General features: G+C 46.9%; 1 protein-coding gene across 1 annotated transcript; it reads left to right on the top strand.

Moving 5' to 3' along the window:
- Positions 1-352: 352 nt before the first annotated feature.
- GARIN1B (golgi associated RAB2 interactor 1B) lies at positions 353-11,640 on the top strand. The gene is made up of 6 exons (XM_028104867.1): positions 353-601; positions 2,208-2,392; positions 3,519-3,771; positions 5,936-6,057; positions 8,459-8,496; positions 11,471-11,640. The coding sequence occupies exons 1-6, from the start codon at positions 353-355 to the stop codon at positions 11,638-11,640; spliced, it is 1,017 nt and encodes a 338-aa protein (XP_027960668.1).
- The last annotated feature ends 6,750 nt before the right edge of the window (positions 11,641-18,390 follow it).

The following is an 18,390-nucleotide window of genomic DNA, read 5'->3' on the forward strand; positions in this document are numbered from 1 at the left end:
TTAAGAGTAAGGGAGGGTTGAAAGGCCGGGAAGAAAATAGCCTCCCAGCAGCCGACCTTCCTTGCTTCCTGCCTGGCTCAACCCCTTTCCCAGCAAGCTCTGGGGGCCCTATGTCCCTGGGTTCCGGACAGGGGCTGGGGAATATCAGGGCCGAAACAAGCCCCCTGGAGGCAAAGGGAGGCTCCTCTGCATTTCCCTTTCCTGCGGGCCTGCCCTGGTTTTTTTCATGATGTCATCCATTCATCATTGTGAGCTGATTGGCGGTCCCAGGCCTTGGCTAGCTGCCCAGGGCCAGGAGGGAAGAGAGAGATACCAGGGCAAACTTGCAGCAGGCCCCTGAGCATGTGCGGAAATGTTGTCATCAGTTCCACAGAGAAAGACTCGGTGGAAATCAAAGAAGACAGTAAAAGTCACAAGATCTTTTCCAACCTTCCCTTCCCTGAATGCCTGGGAAGAAGTCAGGGGCCTCTTGCCTGTGGATGGGGAGCCAAACCCTGGAGTGGGCCTGGGTGTGGAGGAGGGACTGCTCTGCCAGATTCTTCATTCTCCAGAATTCAACCTATTTCCTGACTCAGTGGTGTTTGAAAGCAACTTTGTCCAGGTACTCTTGGGTCGCTCAGAATGGCACTCCTTGATTCTTCTCAACCTGTTCCCAAGATGTGACCGGGAGAGTCTGTCCCAGGGACTGGAGTGGAGTGAGAACTGGGGCAAGGAGAAGTCAGTGGGCCTGGAATGCATCTGACCCTGACCTTGCAGAGCCCCAGACAGGGCTTCTTCTGCAGACACTTGTCCTCGTGGGGACAGAGGACAGGAGTTCTCTGCTCTGAGTAGAGGACTTGGTGTCCGAATCCCTCCACGTGCTTCCTTCTCCAGGCTGTCAGTCCAAAGAGGTGAACAAAGAGGCAGTGAAATGAGCTGCCCTTAGAGGGTTTGTAACAGAAATGCCGATTGGTGAAAGAACAGGAGCTGGGCCCCCGAGAGGGACCAGGGCTCAGAGTCTCTGCTTTCTTGAGGTGTCACTGTGCAAGTGCCCTGCGTGCCCCGAATCCCAGTTTCCTCTGTTATAAAAGGGGTTGGACCAACCTGGTTGTTCCATGCAAACACAGGAAGCAAAGGCCCAAGTACAACGGGCACTCGGGGCATTTTTTTAAAAAAGACATTTATTTGAGAGAGAGAGTGCATGTGAGTGCACTGCGCAGAGGGAGGGCAGAGGGAGAGGGAGAGAGCAGGAATCTCAAGCAGACTCCCCGCTGAGCACAGATCCCACGACGGGGGATTTGGGGGCCCATCCCAGGACCCCAAGATCTAGACCTCAGCCGAAATGAAGAGTCAGCCACTTAACCGACTGCGCCACGCTGGGGCCCCTCTGTGCATTTTTGTTTCCTTGCCTGCCCTTCCTTTCCTCAGGCCAGGTGGAACCCAGAATAAACAGGTTGGGAGCTGCAAAGGACCTCACAGTTCAGGGAAAGTGCAGGAGATAATAGGGCCCCTCAAAGAATGGCCTAAGGACAAATTTTTCAAAGAAAAGCCAGGAAACAGCGTGGGGAAGAGTCACAGAAATATGACACAGGTCTGGGAACTCCTGGGCTATGGTTCTTGTGGGTGACTGTTGATAGGAGGTAGTGTAAATACTCTCTTACAGTTGCTTAACCAACATAGGTTTAAAGATTTTATTTATTTATTTATTTATTTATTTATTTGACAGAGAGAGACAGTGAGAGCAGGAACACAAGCAGAGGGAATGGAAGAGGGAAGCAGGCTTCCCGCGGAGCAAAGAGCCCGATGCGGGGCTCACTGAGGGGCTCAATGAGGGGCTCGATGCAGGGCTCGATCCCAGGACCCTGGGATCATGACCTAAGCTGAAGGCAGACGCTTAACGACTGAGCCACCCAGGCGCCCCACCAATATAGGTTTAAACAGTGGTTCTCAACAAGCATTGATTTCGCTCGCTACTGCCAGGGGGCATTTGGCAACCTCTGGAGATATTTTTGATGGTCCCAACTTGGGCGGGGGGGAGGGATTGCTACTAGCGTCTAGTGGCCTAGAGACGGAGGCTGCTACTAACCATCCTGCAGACCCCCCTTCCCCCAAACAAAGAATTAGCCAGCCCCCAATATGAATAGGGCTAAGGTTGAGAGACCCCTCAGCTAGAATACACTGCTGCTTCTGCCAAATGCTCAGGCTGTTCCCATGGGGCTGCTTTGCAGGTCAGAAAGGGCAGGGACTGGATAGACATCTACAAGGCCTCCAACACCATGGCCCTTGGGGTAACCTCCTCCGTGCCCTGCCTGCCCCTTCCCAATATCCTCCTCATGGCTAATGTCAAATGGCACCAGGGACAGAGCCAGACATGGAACAGACCATCTATGGCCCCAAACATCAAGCTGAAGAGGTAAGCAATACAGATGGGAACAGAGGACGAGTAGGGTGAGGGGTGGACCCAAAGTAGAGGCTGCTTTGTGACTCAACTCAAAGTAGGGAGAAACAGAGAAGTCACTGGCAGTGACATTATTATTGTAGACAACAGTAGCCCAAGACAGAGGGTGCACTGGAAGCATTAGGCCAAGCTTGGGGGAGGGGGGCAAAGGGAAGTGTTACGCGGTCAGCAATGAGAAGCCAGTCAACATGACTTCTTTCCTTCCTGTTGCTCTCACCCCCACTGAATCCATAGCAAATCTCCCTGCCTCGGGCTGAGGGGCAAGGAAGCAGTGAGGTCCAGCCAGTGGAGCACTGATTGGGAGACATAGACTCTAGTCTTTGGTATCCAAATGACTCAAATAAGTTTTGAGTCTCAAGCTATTTGCCTCATCTCAGTTTTCCTGCTGGTAAAATGAGCGGAACCAATTCTCACTTAGAACTGTAACATACAGGGACCTCAGACTCCTCTGGGATGAAACAGCCCTTTCTGACGTTTGAATAGCTTCAAGTAATCTGTAGGATATCTCAAGAATCTCTAGAGATTCCCAGAAGTCCAGGCAAACCCTTCATTTCTCCATGTCAGCTGCTTTATGTCCACCTCACCTTTATGTTCTGGGTGTACCTATAGAAAGTACAGCCCAGTTCCTTGAACTCTAGCCCCTTTGGGAAAAGTAGTGAAAGCATTGGGGTCAATGAACAGACAAACTGGACAATGCCACTCTGTGGCAGAGAAGGGCAGTTCCCTTTATACGATCAAGAAGGAAACTGAAAACCCCTATGACCGCAGCCTCCTTATTCCAGGGCTCTCTCTCTCAAGCAGGATCCCAGGGAACCCCAGCATGAGAATCATGGCAGATTTCAGGGCAACACCCCAGACCTACCGAGTCTGAGTTGTAGGGGATAGCTTCAGGTGTCTGCATTTTAAACAAGCGCCCCAGGGAAATCTGGTCTCCCCAAAGTTGGAGCACCACGGTGCTAAACATTCTCTCTCCTACTCCCAAAAACCTCAGTCCTGTAGGAGACACTTCTCATTTTAATGAAGTCAGGGTTGGATCAGAAGCCATAGGGTTGCCATGGTGTCTCTTCCCTTGTGGCTTCAGGATCCTCCCATTGAAGTTTGTGGAGTTCCAGGTCTGTGACCGGCTTCAACGCATCCTGCGTTTGAGGACAGTCACTGAGAAGATCTACTACCTAAGGCTCCACCCTGACCATCCTAGGACTGTCTTCCACTTCTGGATCCGACTGGTTCAAATTCTGCATAAGGGCCTGTCCATCACCACCAAGGACCCTAGGATTCTTGTCACTCACTGTCTGGTACCCAAGAACAGCTGCAGCCCCTCGGGAGACTCTAACGTAAGTGGGCACCATTGCCACCTCCAGCAAAGGCCAGAGCTGAACTGTGGAGTTTAGGTGAGCTGGTATGTGAGCACCCTGTGAAGGTGATCCCTGCCTTAGGCCTTTGCTCATCAGCTTTATTGAGGTATAATTTACAACCATAAAACCCAGCCCTGTCAAGTGTACAGCTCAAGATTCTCCGTAACTCTGTAGAGTTGGGCAACCATTATTGCCATCCAGTTTTAGAAAACTTCCATCGCCCTAAAAATTCCCTTGTGCCCAGTTGCAGTCATTCAAATGTCCCTATTTCCTGCCTTAGGCATCCTTTGACCTGTGTTCAGTCTCTATAAATTCATATTTCTTAGACATTTCATATAAATGAAATCCTACAACATAAAGTCTTTATGCCTGGCTTCTTTCCCTTAGCATGATGTTTTTCAGTCTCATCTATATTGTAGCATGAGGCCAACTCTGTGGCAGAGTCACAGACTATCCGTATTCCTTTTCATTGCTGAATAGCATTCCATCATATAGATATACCACATTTTGTTGGTCCATCCACCAGTTGGACATTTGGATTGTCTCCAGTTTTTGACTATCCTGAATAATGCTGATATGAACATTTGTGTACAAGTTTTTGCATAGCTGTATGTTTCATTTGTCTTGGGTAGATTCCAAGGAATGTAATAGCTGGGTCATAGAATAAGTTTCGATTTAACTTTGATTTTTTAAAAAAATTTTTTTAAAGGTTTTATTTATTTATTTGACAGAGAGAGAGCACACAAGCAGGGGGAGTGGCAGGCAGAGGGAGTGGGAGAAGCAGGCTCTCTGCCGAGCAGGGAGCCCAACACGGGGCTCGATCCCAGGACCCCGGGATCATGACCTGAGCTGAAGGCAGGTGCTTAACCAACTGAACCACCCAGGCGCCCCTAGATTTAACTTTTAAAGAAACTGACAAACTATCTTCCAAAGTGGCTGTACCATTTTACCTTCCCATCAGCAATGCATGAGGGTTTCAGTTTCTCCATATCCTCACCAACCTTGTGTTTCTGCAATAAAAATTCCACCTGATCATGGTATATATAATCCTTTCTATATGTTCCTGGATTCAGTTTGTTGGTATTTTGTTAAAGATTTTTGCATCTATGTTCATTAGCAATATTGGTCTGTAGTTTTCTTCAGAAATCTTTGTGACACCCTGGCTTTGGTCTTGGAGTAGTACTAGCCTCATTGACTGATTTGGGAAGTGTTCTTTCCTCCTCTGTTTTCTGAGTTTTTGAAGAATTGGTATGACCATTAAATATTTGATAGAATTCACCTGGGCATTTTTGCCCCAGGTCTTAAGGTGTGACATCAGACCAATCTGAGCTGCAACGTAAACTGCATGGAGGCAACAGGTTCCCCATCTTCTGAGCTGTTATATCCCTAGTGCCTGGTACATAGCTGACATTCAATACAGAATGAATGAATGAATGAATGAATGAATGACTATGAGCAGCATGCACGGCTGGAGTACCTATGGGGGTATCACAGGCAACAGGAAAGAAAGCAATTCTACCCAAGTGTGAAAAGCAGCTCAACATAGGATTTTTCTTAGAGAGATTAATTTTTTCTAAGATATTATTTACTTATTTGAGAGAGAGAGAGAGCTCCAGCATAAGGGGCAGAGGGAGAGGGAGCCGACTCCCCACGGAGGAGGGAGCCCGAAATGGGGCTTGATCCCAGGATCCCGGGATCATGACCTGAGCTGAAGGTAGGCGCTTAACCGACTGAGCCACCCAGGTGCCCAGAGAAATTATTTTTTTAAGCATCTATTAAATTCCTACAACAGATATTTGATCCCCCTACCCTGAAATATAAAACCAAGTAGCAGAAGCTTTATTAAAGTTTATAGGAATAGGCTATTCAGGAACGTATGAAGGTACATTAATATGAGTAGATTATCTACTAAATTATGTCTAAAGTTTTCAATGACAGTATTATCTTTAAGGCGCTAAAGGATATTTATAACAATACAGGTGGTATAATCAGAGATGGCCTCAGAATGGCCTCTCCGAGCAGCTGACCCATCAGCCCAGAGGAACAGCTCGAGTTCCAACACTTTCAGGTCTGGACCGTGATTAGGAAAATGCAGAGACCCTAAGGCCTTAACCACCTGGCTTTGCTTTTTCCCTCCATCTAGTCGGTAGAGAAGAAACCCCAAGCCTCCCAGCCCAGCGAGAGCCTCATGCAGCTGATGGCCAAGGGGGAGAGTGAGGCGCTCTCTCAGATTTTTGCCGACCTGCACCAGCACAATGAGTTCAGGTACATGCCTTAAATCAGGCCAGCCTGACGCCCCTGCTGCAGCCCAGATGGCCTGGGCTGTAAGATCTAGAAACCAAGTCACTTGGAAAAGGAGCAGAAGGAGGAGCAGGAAATGCTTGCTACCACTCAGGATCCAGGTTTTATCCTCGACTCAGAGTAATCTTTCACCAGTTCTCTTTGCCTTAGTCTCCCCCACAAAGCAAGCATGGTGGGCTTGACTCCAGAGGAATGATGTACAAAATAAGAAGTAACTCTTCAATAATAAGGATAAGATAGTAGCACAGGTGGGAAAGGAAAACCTAATTTCTAATCCTGTTCCTAGTTCTTACGGAGAAATAACTAAAACATTGTCTACTCATTGAGTTCATTTACCCATTCACCTGGCCTCTGCTTGGACTTCAGGGAGCTTCTGCGGTTGCTTTCTAAATGTATAATCCATTCTGGAAAGCTCCATTGTACAGGCCTCTCTTCTCCATGCCTGAGGAAATGTCCTTGTATGTGCAGGTGCCTTAGGGTTGACAAGGCATTGAGAGCACCTAGACCGCAGGGCACCATGACCAGAGCACAAAGGTAATGTGGGAATCGGGGTCCTGGCAATCTTGATTTGTGGTTTAAAAGGAAAGGGAGGACAGAAATAAGTTAGTAAATGTCACCAGAAGAGAAAAACCAGGTGTTAGAAAGAAGAAGGTTTTTGTCACAATAGGGACCAGCAATGCAGAGACAGAACCAAAAAAAAAAACGGAAGAAGAAGAAGAAAAAAAGAAAGAAAGGCTTTTCCCCAGTGTTGGTAGTAAGCCAGCAGAGTTGGAGGGGGCAAGCCCGCACAGCCCTGGGCCCAAGTCACTGCCTGACTGTGAGCCTTCAGGCACATTGCTTTACTTTTCTGGCCCTAAGTGTTCAGATCTGCAAAATGGAAATGATGGTAGTGCCAACCTCATCCAGATCTTGTAAGATTAGATGAGCTCATACACACCAGTACTTGGCATGCTCCTCAGCAGATTTAGGAAGGCAGACGTAAGGAAATCCTCAATAAATATCAACTCGTATTATTAACTCCAGGGTGGGCTGGAAATAGAAAAGTATTCACTGCAAGAAAAAGACTTGTTAGTTGCCCATGGCCTAAGAATTTACACGGGAGGTTGTCACTTTGTATACATATCAGAGACTTAACTACAGAGTATAGTTAAGTAATTTCTGGGTAAGATGTCAATATTACTGGGCTGGAGACCCCTGGACTCTAATAGAGCAAGATATACTGAAGCAACTTGTTGACCGTCTCAAAATCTGAAATCACGGATTTTTCTTTTTTTATTACTGTTTGAAGGCTAGCTTCTGTTTATATTCATGGCCACCATTCAGTCACCTGGCCACCCCCAGCTCCAAGGGAGCTGGGAAATGCACTCATCATTGTGCACAGCCATGTGCCTCACACAAAATTAGATGCTCTGCCCCCAAGGAAGGAGAGAAGAAGGAGACTGGGGGCCTGTTGGCAATCTCTGGCACAGGCAAGCTTTTAATATTTCTGGAAGGTCAGAGGAGACTAAGACCAGAAGAATAGGCTCTAACCAGGTGAAGGGTGAAGAAAGCTGTAGAGGTTGAGGGATCAAATGAGGCTTCATCCTGAGGAAGAGACTTGGTGAGTTTAGAAAAAGGGAGGGAAGGCCAGTGGGGAAATGGTGGTGGTGGGAGGATGGAAGTAGAAGTGGGCAGGGCCGAGCCAGGGCCTGGGAAGCCTTGGGCATGAATTATTAAGACCTTAGTGAAGTGGGAGCCTTAGTTGATTTGAAGGGAGGGAGCCTAGGTGTGAAGAGGCCAGCCGGTAAGCTGGGGCAACCTAATCTGGGCTGTCACGTCCCAGATGGATCGGAGGGCTGTGAGAAATAGGGGAAAATGAATTTTTGCTTCACTGTTCTCTCAGTAATTGCTTTGGACAGACATTGGGTTTCTTCTCTTTAATTTCCCCGAACGAAGCCCTGAGTGATGGTTTCTCTCCTCATTCAGGCAGGTTCTAGTCTCGTTGCAATTATATCAGTTTTTGCACATTGGCAACAACAAGCAACTTACAGCAAATAAAATAAAAGGCTGAGACAAAGGACCAAACAGATGGAGTCGCACCCACTCTTCCTCAGCAAAAGCAGCAGCATGGGCTCAGCTCCCCACCCCGCTCCCCGCCCCCCGCCCCCTCCCCCCTTCCCCTTCCCTGGTTTTTTTCTGGTACTTTATTATGCAGCACACCCACCCAGTGTCGCCACAGCTGGCCTTTTTCATATTTATATCTGCCTCTAAAGCTTTTGCATGAAGAAAAATATAACTGGAAATAAGATTTGAAATGAGAATTTCATGCTCTGTTCTCTTCCTTTTGACCTTCATTTCCTTGATCCTGAAATGGCTGGAGTTCCAGGAGCAGCAAAAAGACACAGACCAAAAGGGACAGCTCAGGTAATGGAGGGCACAGGGCACCCATGTCTCGGAGAACTTTCTGCTCCACAGATGTAGGAATAAGTCCCCCCACCAGCTCCCCATCCCAGCTTTCCTGGATCTCTGTTGTCCTTCCTTATCTTAGTTTGAGTTCCTCTAGGCTCTTTGGCCACCAAACTCAATTTGGCAGCAAGTCTTACTGATTTCTTTCTTTGAAATGTTTCTTATATTCTTTCCTTCAGTTCTACTCCTGCAGATTCTACGCTAACCACCTTATCATCGCATGCCTGGCCTGTACAGTAATCTTCTCTAGTTTATTCATTCATTTACTCTTTCCAAAACATGCGGTGGGCACTTGGTAAGTGCCCAACACTGTTGAAGGCTTTGGAGTCACAATGAAGAAGGACACAGTACCCCTGTGAAAGGGTTTCTAATTTGGTGGAGTCAGATGGGTAGATTCTGAAATCCCAAAAGCTCTCTTTCTAGGCAACATTCAGAACTCATGCCTGGGGTACCTCAGGAGCGTAGAGACAGGGGTCCCTCACTCCCCCCAGAAGGCTGTTTGGGAAGGCCCGGGGTCTGAGCTGAGGCATAGACGATGAGTGCAGGCGGGGCTGACTGAAGCAGAGAAGGCAAGGCATTCTAAAAAGAGGCAGAGTCTGGGTGAAAAGAGCAAGACACATTCTGGAAAGAGCAACCGGTTCCTTACTTATTGCCAGGTTCTACTTTACCCCAGATCCACTCATTTTGGCACGCATGACCCTGCAGAAACTTCCCTCTCTTCCCCATCTCACCCGAACACTTTCTCCCCCTCAGACAGACGCCCCGTGCCTTACCTTCTCCAGCCCAAATCTGCTCTAGTCTAGTATTCGCTATCCTTCCCTGTGCCTTATTCATTCCATCTGCTCCCTTCCCCCGGATGCCCCACCCTCAATCCTACCTATCCTTGGTCTAACTTCTCTGACCTTATTCCCTACTTGTTTCCTAGGCTTAAGTCTTATTTCTTCAACCAATACTCATTCTTTTCATGCCTCTGAATTATCTGCAGTGGCAAGCACAGGGCTAGGAACCCAATGGGAGTTCAGGAAATATCTGTGCGCCACACCACTAATAAATTATTCCTCCAAATTGGTTCAGGAGGCAACCAGAATATCGTGTTATATTTAGGAATTTAGAGGAATGTGTAGATCCCAGAGAAGCTCTCGACTTTCATCCAAACCAGGGATTCCAACCCAAACGTCTGCAGGTGGTATGAATGGGTAGAGAGAGAGTCTAGGTGTCATGGAACAAAGGGTTGACTTTTCTCTCAACTCCATTGTAAGTTAAACACCAGCTAGGCTGACACTTGGTTTCAGCACTGAGGAGGCAGTGGGAGGTGGTGGAGATGGTGGCAATGAGAAAGTGAAGGTTTCCATGAAGCCTTCAATTGTTTTGTTTTGTTTTTAAAGATTTTATTTATTTATTTATTTGAGAGAGAGAATGAGATAGAGAGAGAGAGCATGAGAGGGGGGAGGGTCCAAGGGAGAAGCAGACACCCTGCTGAGCAGGGAGCCCGATGTGGGACTCGATCCCAGGACTCCAGGATCATGACCTGAGCCGAAGGCAGTCGCTTAACCAACTGAGCCACCCAGGCGCCCTGAAGCCTTCAATTGTGACTATGCTGGAACGCAGGCCTGTATTGCCAGATACTCTGATTTCTCAACAAAAGCTGCAAATCTGGATTTTTATGTGACCTACCCCCTGCCCCATAAACACTAAAACACAGTCTAGGCTGACACTTAGCGGGCAAACAAAACATATCTGCAGGCCAAATTCAGCCTGGAGGCTGCCAGGTCATTCAGCCCCTGTTCTAAATGGTGAGTAGAGCTGACGCTGGCCCACGTTTTCCCAAGCCTGAGAATGTGTTCTCATGTCATGTGACTGATAATACAATGATGATGCGTTAGTGTTTTCACACATACATTCAATCACATACACACTCAAAACATACCCCATGAGATTATGGTTGAAGAAGACAGACAGAGAGAATAAGTCACATTTACTTCTAGGACTTGAGAGAACAGCCGGAATTTCAGAGTCACAAGGTATGTGGTGTCCTGACAACTACCACGCCCAAGCTGTCTTGAGGCTGATTTCAGTGAATTGTCCTAGGATGTTCTCAGGACCCTTCACTCTCCTTGTACCTGAAGGAACCCCTTTTTCCTCTTTGGTCCAGATAGTGTACCCGTTGAGTTTGGAAGGACAGTTATACCCCAGCCTCTGGGAACTTCTGGTTGAAAAGAAAGAGCTACATTGGAAAAAACCAGGGTCCCAAGGCTTACCTGTGTGGCTGAACCTTTCAACTCCCCCATCAGTGGGTAGTGTGGCCCTACTGCAGTGCTTCCCAAACTATAATGTGCAAGCAGTCCCCCGGGGATCTTGTTAAAATGCAGATTTTGAGTCAGTAGGTCTGGATGGACCCAAGATTGTGCATTTCTAACATGCTCCCAGGTGATGCCAAAGCTGTTGGGCTGCAAGCCACCCTTTGAGTAGCTGAAGCCAAGTGGACTAAGAACAGGCTCTGGCTTAAGACCATCTGGGTTCATGGCCATTGCCAGTTCAGCTAGCTGAATCTCTTCGGGAAATTCATTCAGTGATCCTCTCCAAGCCATGTTAGTTCCCTCCTTTTACTGGCACTGCCTTGTTCAAAGGATATAATAGTTAAAACATGGGCTCTATTGCCTAACTGCCTGGCTTTGAATTCTGGCTCTGACTCCTCATTATGTGACCACAGGTAAGTGACTTAACCTCGCTGGGCCTCAGAATCCTAGTAAAATGGGGACCACAGCAGCGCTGACCTCTCGGGCTCCTTGTGAGAATTAAAAGAGCATTAAGGCGTGTGATTGTTTGGAACCGTGCCTGGCTCATAGAAAGCACCCCACAAGTGTTGGCCATAACCTGTGAGACTGCTCTGTGAATTAAAGTTACAAACGAATGCATTCCCTTTCTGACGTAGAGAAAGATACTCACAGTGAAGACGGCATCCCTTGCACCCGCGACCTCAGTTGGAGAGATTCGCTCACTTATGGAGAGTGGGAAAGAGAGAACCCCTCTGGGCCACAGCCCCTTTCACTCCTCAGCACCCTGGCAGCCTCCACGGGGCCACAGCTGGCCCCATTCATATAGGTACTGTGATGGGAATAATCTGATCACCTTCATGGGACAGCCCTGGAGTTCCATCTCAGGCCTGGGTTCAGGTCCTAGGGGCCTGGGGGTAATTCCAGGAGGCTGTGAGTGGGAATGGGGGGTGCCAGCCAAAGCCACCTCGATTCTCTTTGTTCCTGCTCTGTTCTTCTCTACCTCCAACTGGGTTGGGTGAAACCCTAAATGTGGCAGCTCCAGAGCCCCTAGAGGCTCCTAGGACCTCTTGCCAGGGGCCCTGAAGGGATAGAGACCCGGACAACACTGTTGTGCCTAGACCTGCTTCCTCCCTGCTGTGTGGGAGGGACTGCCTCCTCAGCCCTCTGGACTCTTCCTTTGAGGGAGTGGGAAGCTGGCTCTCCCTTTTCCTTTCTAGAGCTCTTGGGGAGCCCCAATCTTATGCTGCAGAGAGTGAGAAGGAACTAGGCCAGAAAGGGTCTGGTGGGGATGATACTTCTCTGGAGCCCAGCCCTTATCTTTCCATGTGCCACAGGCTCATCCACCCATCCATATATTCATTTAGCAAATACGCATTAAGTACTTCCTATGTGCCTCTGCCTGACCAGAAAGAGATCCCTAAAGAAGGTAGGAGTGGTTTGTGTTTTCTCAAGTCAAATAATATTAATAAACCACTAACTCTGATAAGATACCTATTATTAATAGTTGACAATTAAAAAATTACCTTAAGTATCTATGTGTCCACAGAAGAGCTTTTCAGGCAAGCTGTATCTTATTGGACATTCTTCTCTCCTATGTTAACAGGAAATTCTATTTAAACTACCTTTTCGCACTGGGGAGAATCTATGCAGCCCTCGCCAACGCCACTCTGCAGCATGCAGCTTTCTGAGGGACTCTGTCTGGATGTAGGGGAGAAGAAAGCTACAACTAAGGAAAAACTAGACTCATCTCATGCTGATAGCATAGCCTTTCCTTGGAGAACCACCTGGGAGCATGGCTCCGGGTAAGAGCATTATTCCAGCATCATGCCAGTACGTAACTCCGGATCTGTGCCACTACCCATCACACCTTGCCTCCGTTAACCACCACCAGGGCAGGCACAAGAGATGTGCTCTCAGAAGGGCCACGGACAAGAGATGGAGAGAAGGAAGGAAAGGGAAGCAGGACCGGAGGAGAGGGGGACGAGAACAAAATGGCGGTGAAGAGCAGGTGGAGGGAGAAAGTCAGAGAAGAAGGGGGATCTTACAGAGAGGTGGTAAGAAAACAGAAGGGACCTGAATGAGAAGCTGAAAAGGACAAGAGAAGAAATACACCACTGAGAGATGCCTCACGAAGCTTCTATTTATCTAATTTAAAACTTGAAAGTAAGGCCATATACCCAAACAAATGTGTTTTCTTCTCTGTGCCAATTATTCTGGATAACTATGAGGGGCTAAAAACTAATTCCAGCCAAGGGCCTCTCCTGAAGTTTCATTTCTCCCCCCAGTTTGTTGTTGTTGTTGTTAGTTCCTCTTTTGATTCAAGCTTTGTGCCTTCTTCCTTAGCACGTTCCCTAACTTGGACTTGCTAGCCTGGCCCTGGTATTTCAAATGAAGGTTTGGGTTTGAGGCTGCAGAAAGGTTCCTGCAGGAGGCAGTGTTAGGACAAGGTGTGTGAGGGAGGGGGACTTTCTCAGTGGTCCAACTTCTTCAGTTGGCTGCTGTCTCAGTCCTATGGACACTGGCTCAATTTCCTTTGCGTATGACACGCCCTTTAAATGTTGCCATACCTTGTTAGTGCTTGTGAAACCAGCGATTCCACAGAAAGGAGGTATAACCTCAAAACATAGGTAAGTCAGAGGCTCCAGGCTCAAAGTAAAAGTAAAATCAGAGGTTTGCAAATTATAGATCAAGGGAGTCACCAAGGAATGTCTGTCACATGGCCTGTGGACCGGCCACTTTGTTTAAAATGCACAATATTTCACATTCAGTAAAAAATAGACTATGAGCATTTCAACAAACTTTCCAATTGGAAAGCTTTTTTAGAGGTCTTGCTCTAATTTAAGATATCCTATGAGGGTCTTTTCTTTCACTGGAGTAATTGAAAGGGTTGGAGGGCTAAAAAGTAAGCTCCTGGATCACCATCACTCTTTCCAAGGATGAGTTTTGTTGGTGATTTCAATATCCACCTAGGTGACCCCTCCCATACCCTGGTCGCTGTTCCTTGAGCTGCTGCAGCCCAGTAATCCTGCCCACTACCCTCATCAGCCACTAACTCCTGCGATTTTATCCTAGAGTTTGTCGTTAATAACTGTACCCCACCCCATTACTTCCACTCTCCAGCTCTACCACCGCCTGTCTTTCCCTGAGTCCGGTAATCCTTCCACCCGCTAATCCCACAATCTGTTGCTCCTTCTGGGTTTTCACTGTCCCTCACTCTCCTCACATCCTCATTTCCTTCCCCTCAGCCTAGATTCCATGATCAATCATTACTATTACCATTCCCTTGCATGCACCCTCAACACCTTTGTGTCTCTTCCACTTGATTCTATTTACTTGGCTAAGTCCAGCTCTCCACCAACTCCATGCCTGCATCATGCTGCTAAACTTGTCTGGAGAAAACCATGTGATATACTAATCAGTGTTACCTCAAAGTCATAATCTCAAGTCTCAGGAGGGTCCTCAGTGTTGCCTGGAGATCACACTATGCTTCCCTCATCTGTTCTCTCTGCTGAATGGCTACTTCACACCTTCTCTCGCCTCAAACCCCCATTGCCTCCTGATGACCCAGCTTCCTTTTCCTCTGAGAACATCATAGCAATTGAAAGAGAACTCCAAGATCTCTCCACCATGTCCACCACTTACCTGGAACCAGACCCATAGATCTAGTTTCTCTCCTTGTTACTATGGAAGGACTGTCTCAGTTCTAAGCAATGTCCAACTCTTCCCCTTTTGTACTAGGTCCCATCCCATCTCTTCTACTCAAGGACATTGCTCCAGCGATTCTCCCTTTTTCCTATATCAATTTTATCCTCAGTCCTAGATCCTTCCCATCAGCAACAAACTGATATTTTTCCTAAACATATTGTTATTACTTCCATTTAAAAATAGAAGAAAACAAAACAAAACCTCCCTTGGCCCTGCTACCCCACTGCTCCAGTTTTCTCCACCCCTTTGAAGAAAACTCCTTGAAAGGGTTTCCAATGTCTTGCTTCCTATTCTCTCCTGAACCCCTCTGGCGGGTTTTGGCGCCCACTACCCCACCAAACCTGATCCCCATGTTGCTAAAGCCAATGGCTAATCAGTCCTCCTCTCTCTGTTACCAGCGTGGGACATAAGTAACTACTCCTTTGTCCTTGAAATGCTTTCTTCACTTGGTTTCTAGAACACTATGCTATCCTGGCTTTCCTCCTTCACTGACTTTTCTTCTCAGTTTCCTTTGCTGATTCATTCTCATCAATACCCTCTACCATCTCCAAATCAAAACTCATGGCTGCATATCACACATAAACCAATTACTCCCAAATTTATATCTCTAGTCCAGAACACTGTGAACTCTACAGACACCTATCCAACTGCCTACTTGACATTTCTATTTGAATATCTAATAGGCATCTCAACATGTCCAAAACCAACCTTTCAATATTATCCCTCAAGACTTGCCCCTCCCAATGTCTTCTGTATCCTAGTCAATGGCAGCCCCATTTTTCTACTTTCTCAAAACTTTAGAGTCATCCTTGACTCCTTTCTTTCTCTCCACCCCATCTCCAACCCATCAGGAAATCCTTTTAAACTACTTTCAAAATATATGCAGGATCCAACACATCTCACTATTTCCACTGCTACCGCCCTGGACCAAGCCATCATCATCATTGTCATCACTTGGATTGTTGCAAAACCTCCTAAAGGGGTGGCTTTTTTCTAATCTCACCCTCTTCAGTCACATGTAACCCTTTAAAAACCTTAGATCATGTCACTTTTCCACTCAAAACCCTCCAATGTCTTCCCATCTGTATTAGTTAAGGTAATGCTAGCTCTGAAAGAGATAAATCCCAATATATCAGTGGCATAAAATAACCAGTAGAAATTCATTTCCCACTCAGAAAAAGTCCAAAAAAGGTGTTCCTGTTCAGTGAGAGTTTTTTTTAACAAGCACCTGGGCTCCTTCCATCTTGTGATAATGCCATCTGCACTACATGGCTTCTAGGGTTGCCAGAGATAGAGAGAGAGCTTGGAGAATGGCCCATGACAGGTTGGTAAGGCAAGGGAAGCGGTAGACATCATTTCTGCTACTTTTCCTTTGGCCAGAGCTCAGTTACCCGTCCATACTGTAGTGTAGCTGTGTCCATAGAGGAAAGAGGAAACAGTCTGGTAAATAGCCAGTCTCTTCCATGCCTTCTCAGGCATAATAAAAGGGAAAGTCCTTACAATAGCCTAAAGGCCCTACATGGTGTCCCTCTGCTCCTCGCCCGCCTCTCTGGTCCCTCCTCTCTGACCTCATTTTCTCTACTCTCCTCAATTACCACAGTCTAGCCACACTGGTTCCCTGCTGCTTCTCGAACACTCCAAGCATGCTTCAGGTCAGGGCCTGCCTTCTTACTGTTCCCTTTTCCTAGAATGTTCTTCACCTCCTTCAGATGTTCACTTACATGTCATCCTCTTTATGAGCCTTCCTTGGCCACTCTTTCTAAGATTGCAACACCACTCTGGATAGTCCCAGCACTCTCTTCTCTGCCTTGTTTTATTCCTTGGTATCTATCATTACTTCCCATTCTCTATGTTTTGTTTTTTTATCTGGATTATTGGCTTCATACCAGAATATAAGCACCATGAGAGAGTTTGGTCCATTTTGTTTATTGCTGTATCCCCAGTGCCTAGAATGGCATCTGGCACATGGGAAACAGTACATTTATTTGTGGAGTAAGTGTTAAGTAGCACCAAATGGGCAGACTAGGGAATGCTTGAAGAACATCAGCCTTCAGATGTTGACATCATGCTTGCCATAAACAGTACTTCAGTACTTTTCTGAGAGACAGAATCCAGGACTCACGGGCTTTTAGGGGCAGCTAAGGTGACATTTCTTATGTGAGTCACCCTTCAAGTCCTCTTCCTCCTCCACCTCCTTTCTAACTCAGGGCTCCCTTGAGGCTTCATGTGCTTTTCCTTCCTCAGCTCATTTGTTCTCATGGCTCCCTCAACTGCCTCCTGGCCAATGATCCTTCTAATTATCTCCTCCAGCCTATTGATCCTTTTTATTTTTATTTTTTTAAAGATTTATTTGAAAGAGAGAGAGAGAGAAAGAATGCACGAGTGTTCTTTGGAGTGGCAGAGGGAGAGGGAGAAGTAGACTCCCCGCTGAGCAAGAAGCCCCATGCTGGGCTTGATCCCAGGACCCTGAGATCATGACCTGAGCCGAAGGCAGACACTTAACCGACTGAGCCACCCAGGCGCCTCTATTGAATCTTCTTAGATATTCTGCCATCATCTTAGACTTTCCATGTCTTGAACTCATTTCCCTTTTCTTACACCCATTTAGTTCATTCTCCCAGCTTCCTATGATTAAAATTTTAAATTTTTGAGTGCTCCTTCATTTCTTTCATCTAAGCAGTCACTAAGTCCAGGACTTGTTATTTCCACTTTAAAAATTTCTCTTGTGTATGAGAGGTTTTTTTTTCCATTTTCCTTGCTCTACCTAGGCCAAGCCCTTATGCACAGGGAATCTCAGGGTTGGAGGGCCCCATCTCTGGCAGAGTCCCGCTACCTTATCCGGCTTCCTCTAGGACACTTTCGAGATGGGTGGCTCTCCCACTGGACTGCAGTTCCTTGAGGGCGGGGACCTGTCCTATTCATTGTGGGTTTACCAGCACCTGGCACAGTGCTTGACTTCAAGGAGGCATTTCTCCTGATGCAGCCTATTCTATAGTTAATCCCTATTAGGAGATGTTCCTCCTAGAAAGAACCACTTTCCACTTTCAATCTCATTCTACCTCCCACATAGGCACGAGTTTAGAAACCTTCAGAAGAAGACCCACAATTCCCACTGCCTTCAGCTCAGGCTCCTCAGATTAAGACTTTGTATTACTTAGAGAAACTTACATATGTGCTTTCTCTTCATGCCCCCTCCCTTTTTACCTCCCTCATCCCCTACCTGGCCTAAGAATTTATCTCCCCCTCTCTGTCCCCCACTTGCTCTTGTTTCTCTTACTGCTGTTGCTGAATAGTTGCATTCAGGAATTCCTTAGTCCAGTCTGAGTCACACCTTCTTAGGGGGAAGACCACTCTGGTTAGCACCAAGGGTCACTGTCATTCCTAAAGCATTGGTTGCCAATCTTTCACCTTGGCAATTAAAAGTATGTTAACTTGCTTTGTATTTAAAGTTTTCATCAGCATACTACTTGTTTCAATTGGATGTTAAAGTATGAGGCTTTATGTGCTAAGAACATAGTAGGTTTATGTTCCACTGGTGTTGCTAACATAGTAGTCCTCATTCAACGTTTGTTTGAATTTCATGACATGAAATTGAATGAGTAAGTGAAAAATTTCCTGTATTCCTCTTAACTCAGGGACATGCAATGGGCTCACCCATTCAGTTCACTTATTATTGAGCATTTACTCTGAACTGGATAGAAAGGTCAGAGCTGTAGATAAAAAGATGAATAAGGCAGGGGCGCTTGGGTGGCTCAGTCAAGCATCTGCCTCCAGCTCAGGTCATGATCCCAGAGTCCTGGAATCGAGCCCAGCATCAGTGCACTGCTCAGCAGTGAGTCTGTTTCTTCCTCTCCCTCTGCCCCTCTGCCTG

The sequence above is a fragment of the Eumetopias jubatus genome, unplaced genomic scaffold (assembly GCF_037043125.1).
Source record: "Eumetopias jubatus isolate StellerSeaLion01/CBP00866 unplaced genomic scaffold, mEumJub1_p1.0 scaffold_14, whole genome shotgun sequence".
NCBI classification, from domain to species: domain Eukaryota; kingdom Metazoa; phylum Chordata; class Mammalia; order Carnivora; family Otariidae; genus Eumetopias; species Eumetopias jubatus.

Coding starts and splice junctions, on each gene's coding strand:
- GARIN1B (XM_028104867.1), top strand. CDS start 353: ATGTTGTCATCAGTTCCACAGAGAAAGACTCGGTGGAAATCAAAGAAG. Junction 3,772..5,935: donor GCCCCTCGGGAGACTCTAAC/GTAAGTGGGCAC, acceptor CCCTCCATCTAG/TCGGTAGAGAAGAAACCCCA. Junction 8,497..11,470: donor GACCAAAAGGGACAGCTCAG/GTAATGGAGGGC, acceptor TTTCTGACGTAG/AGAAAGATACTCACAGTGAA.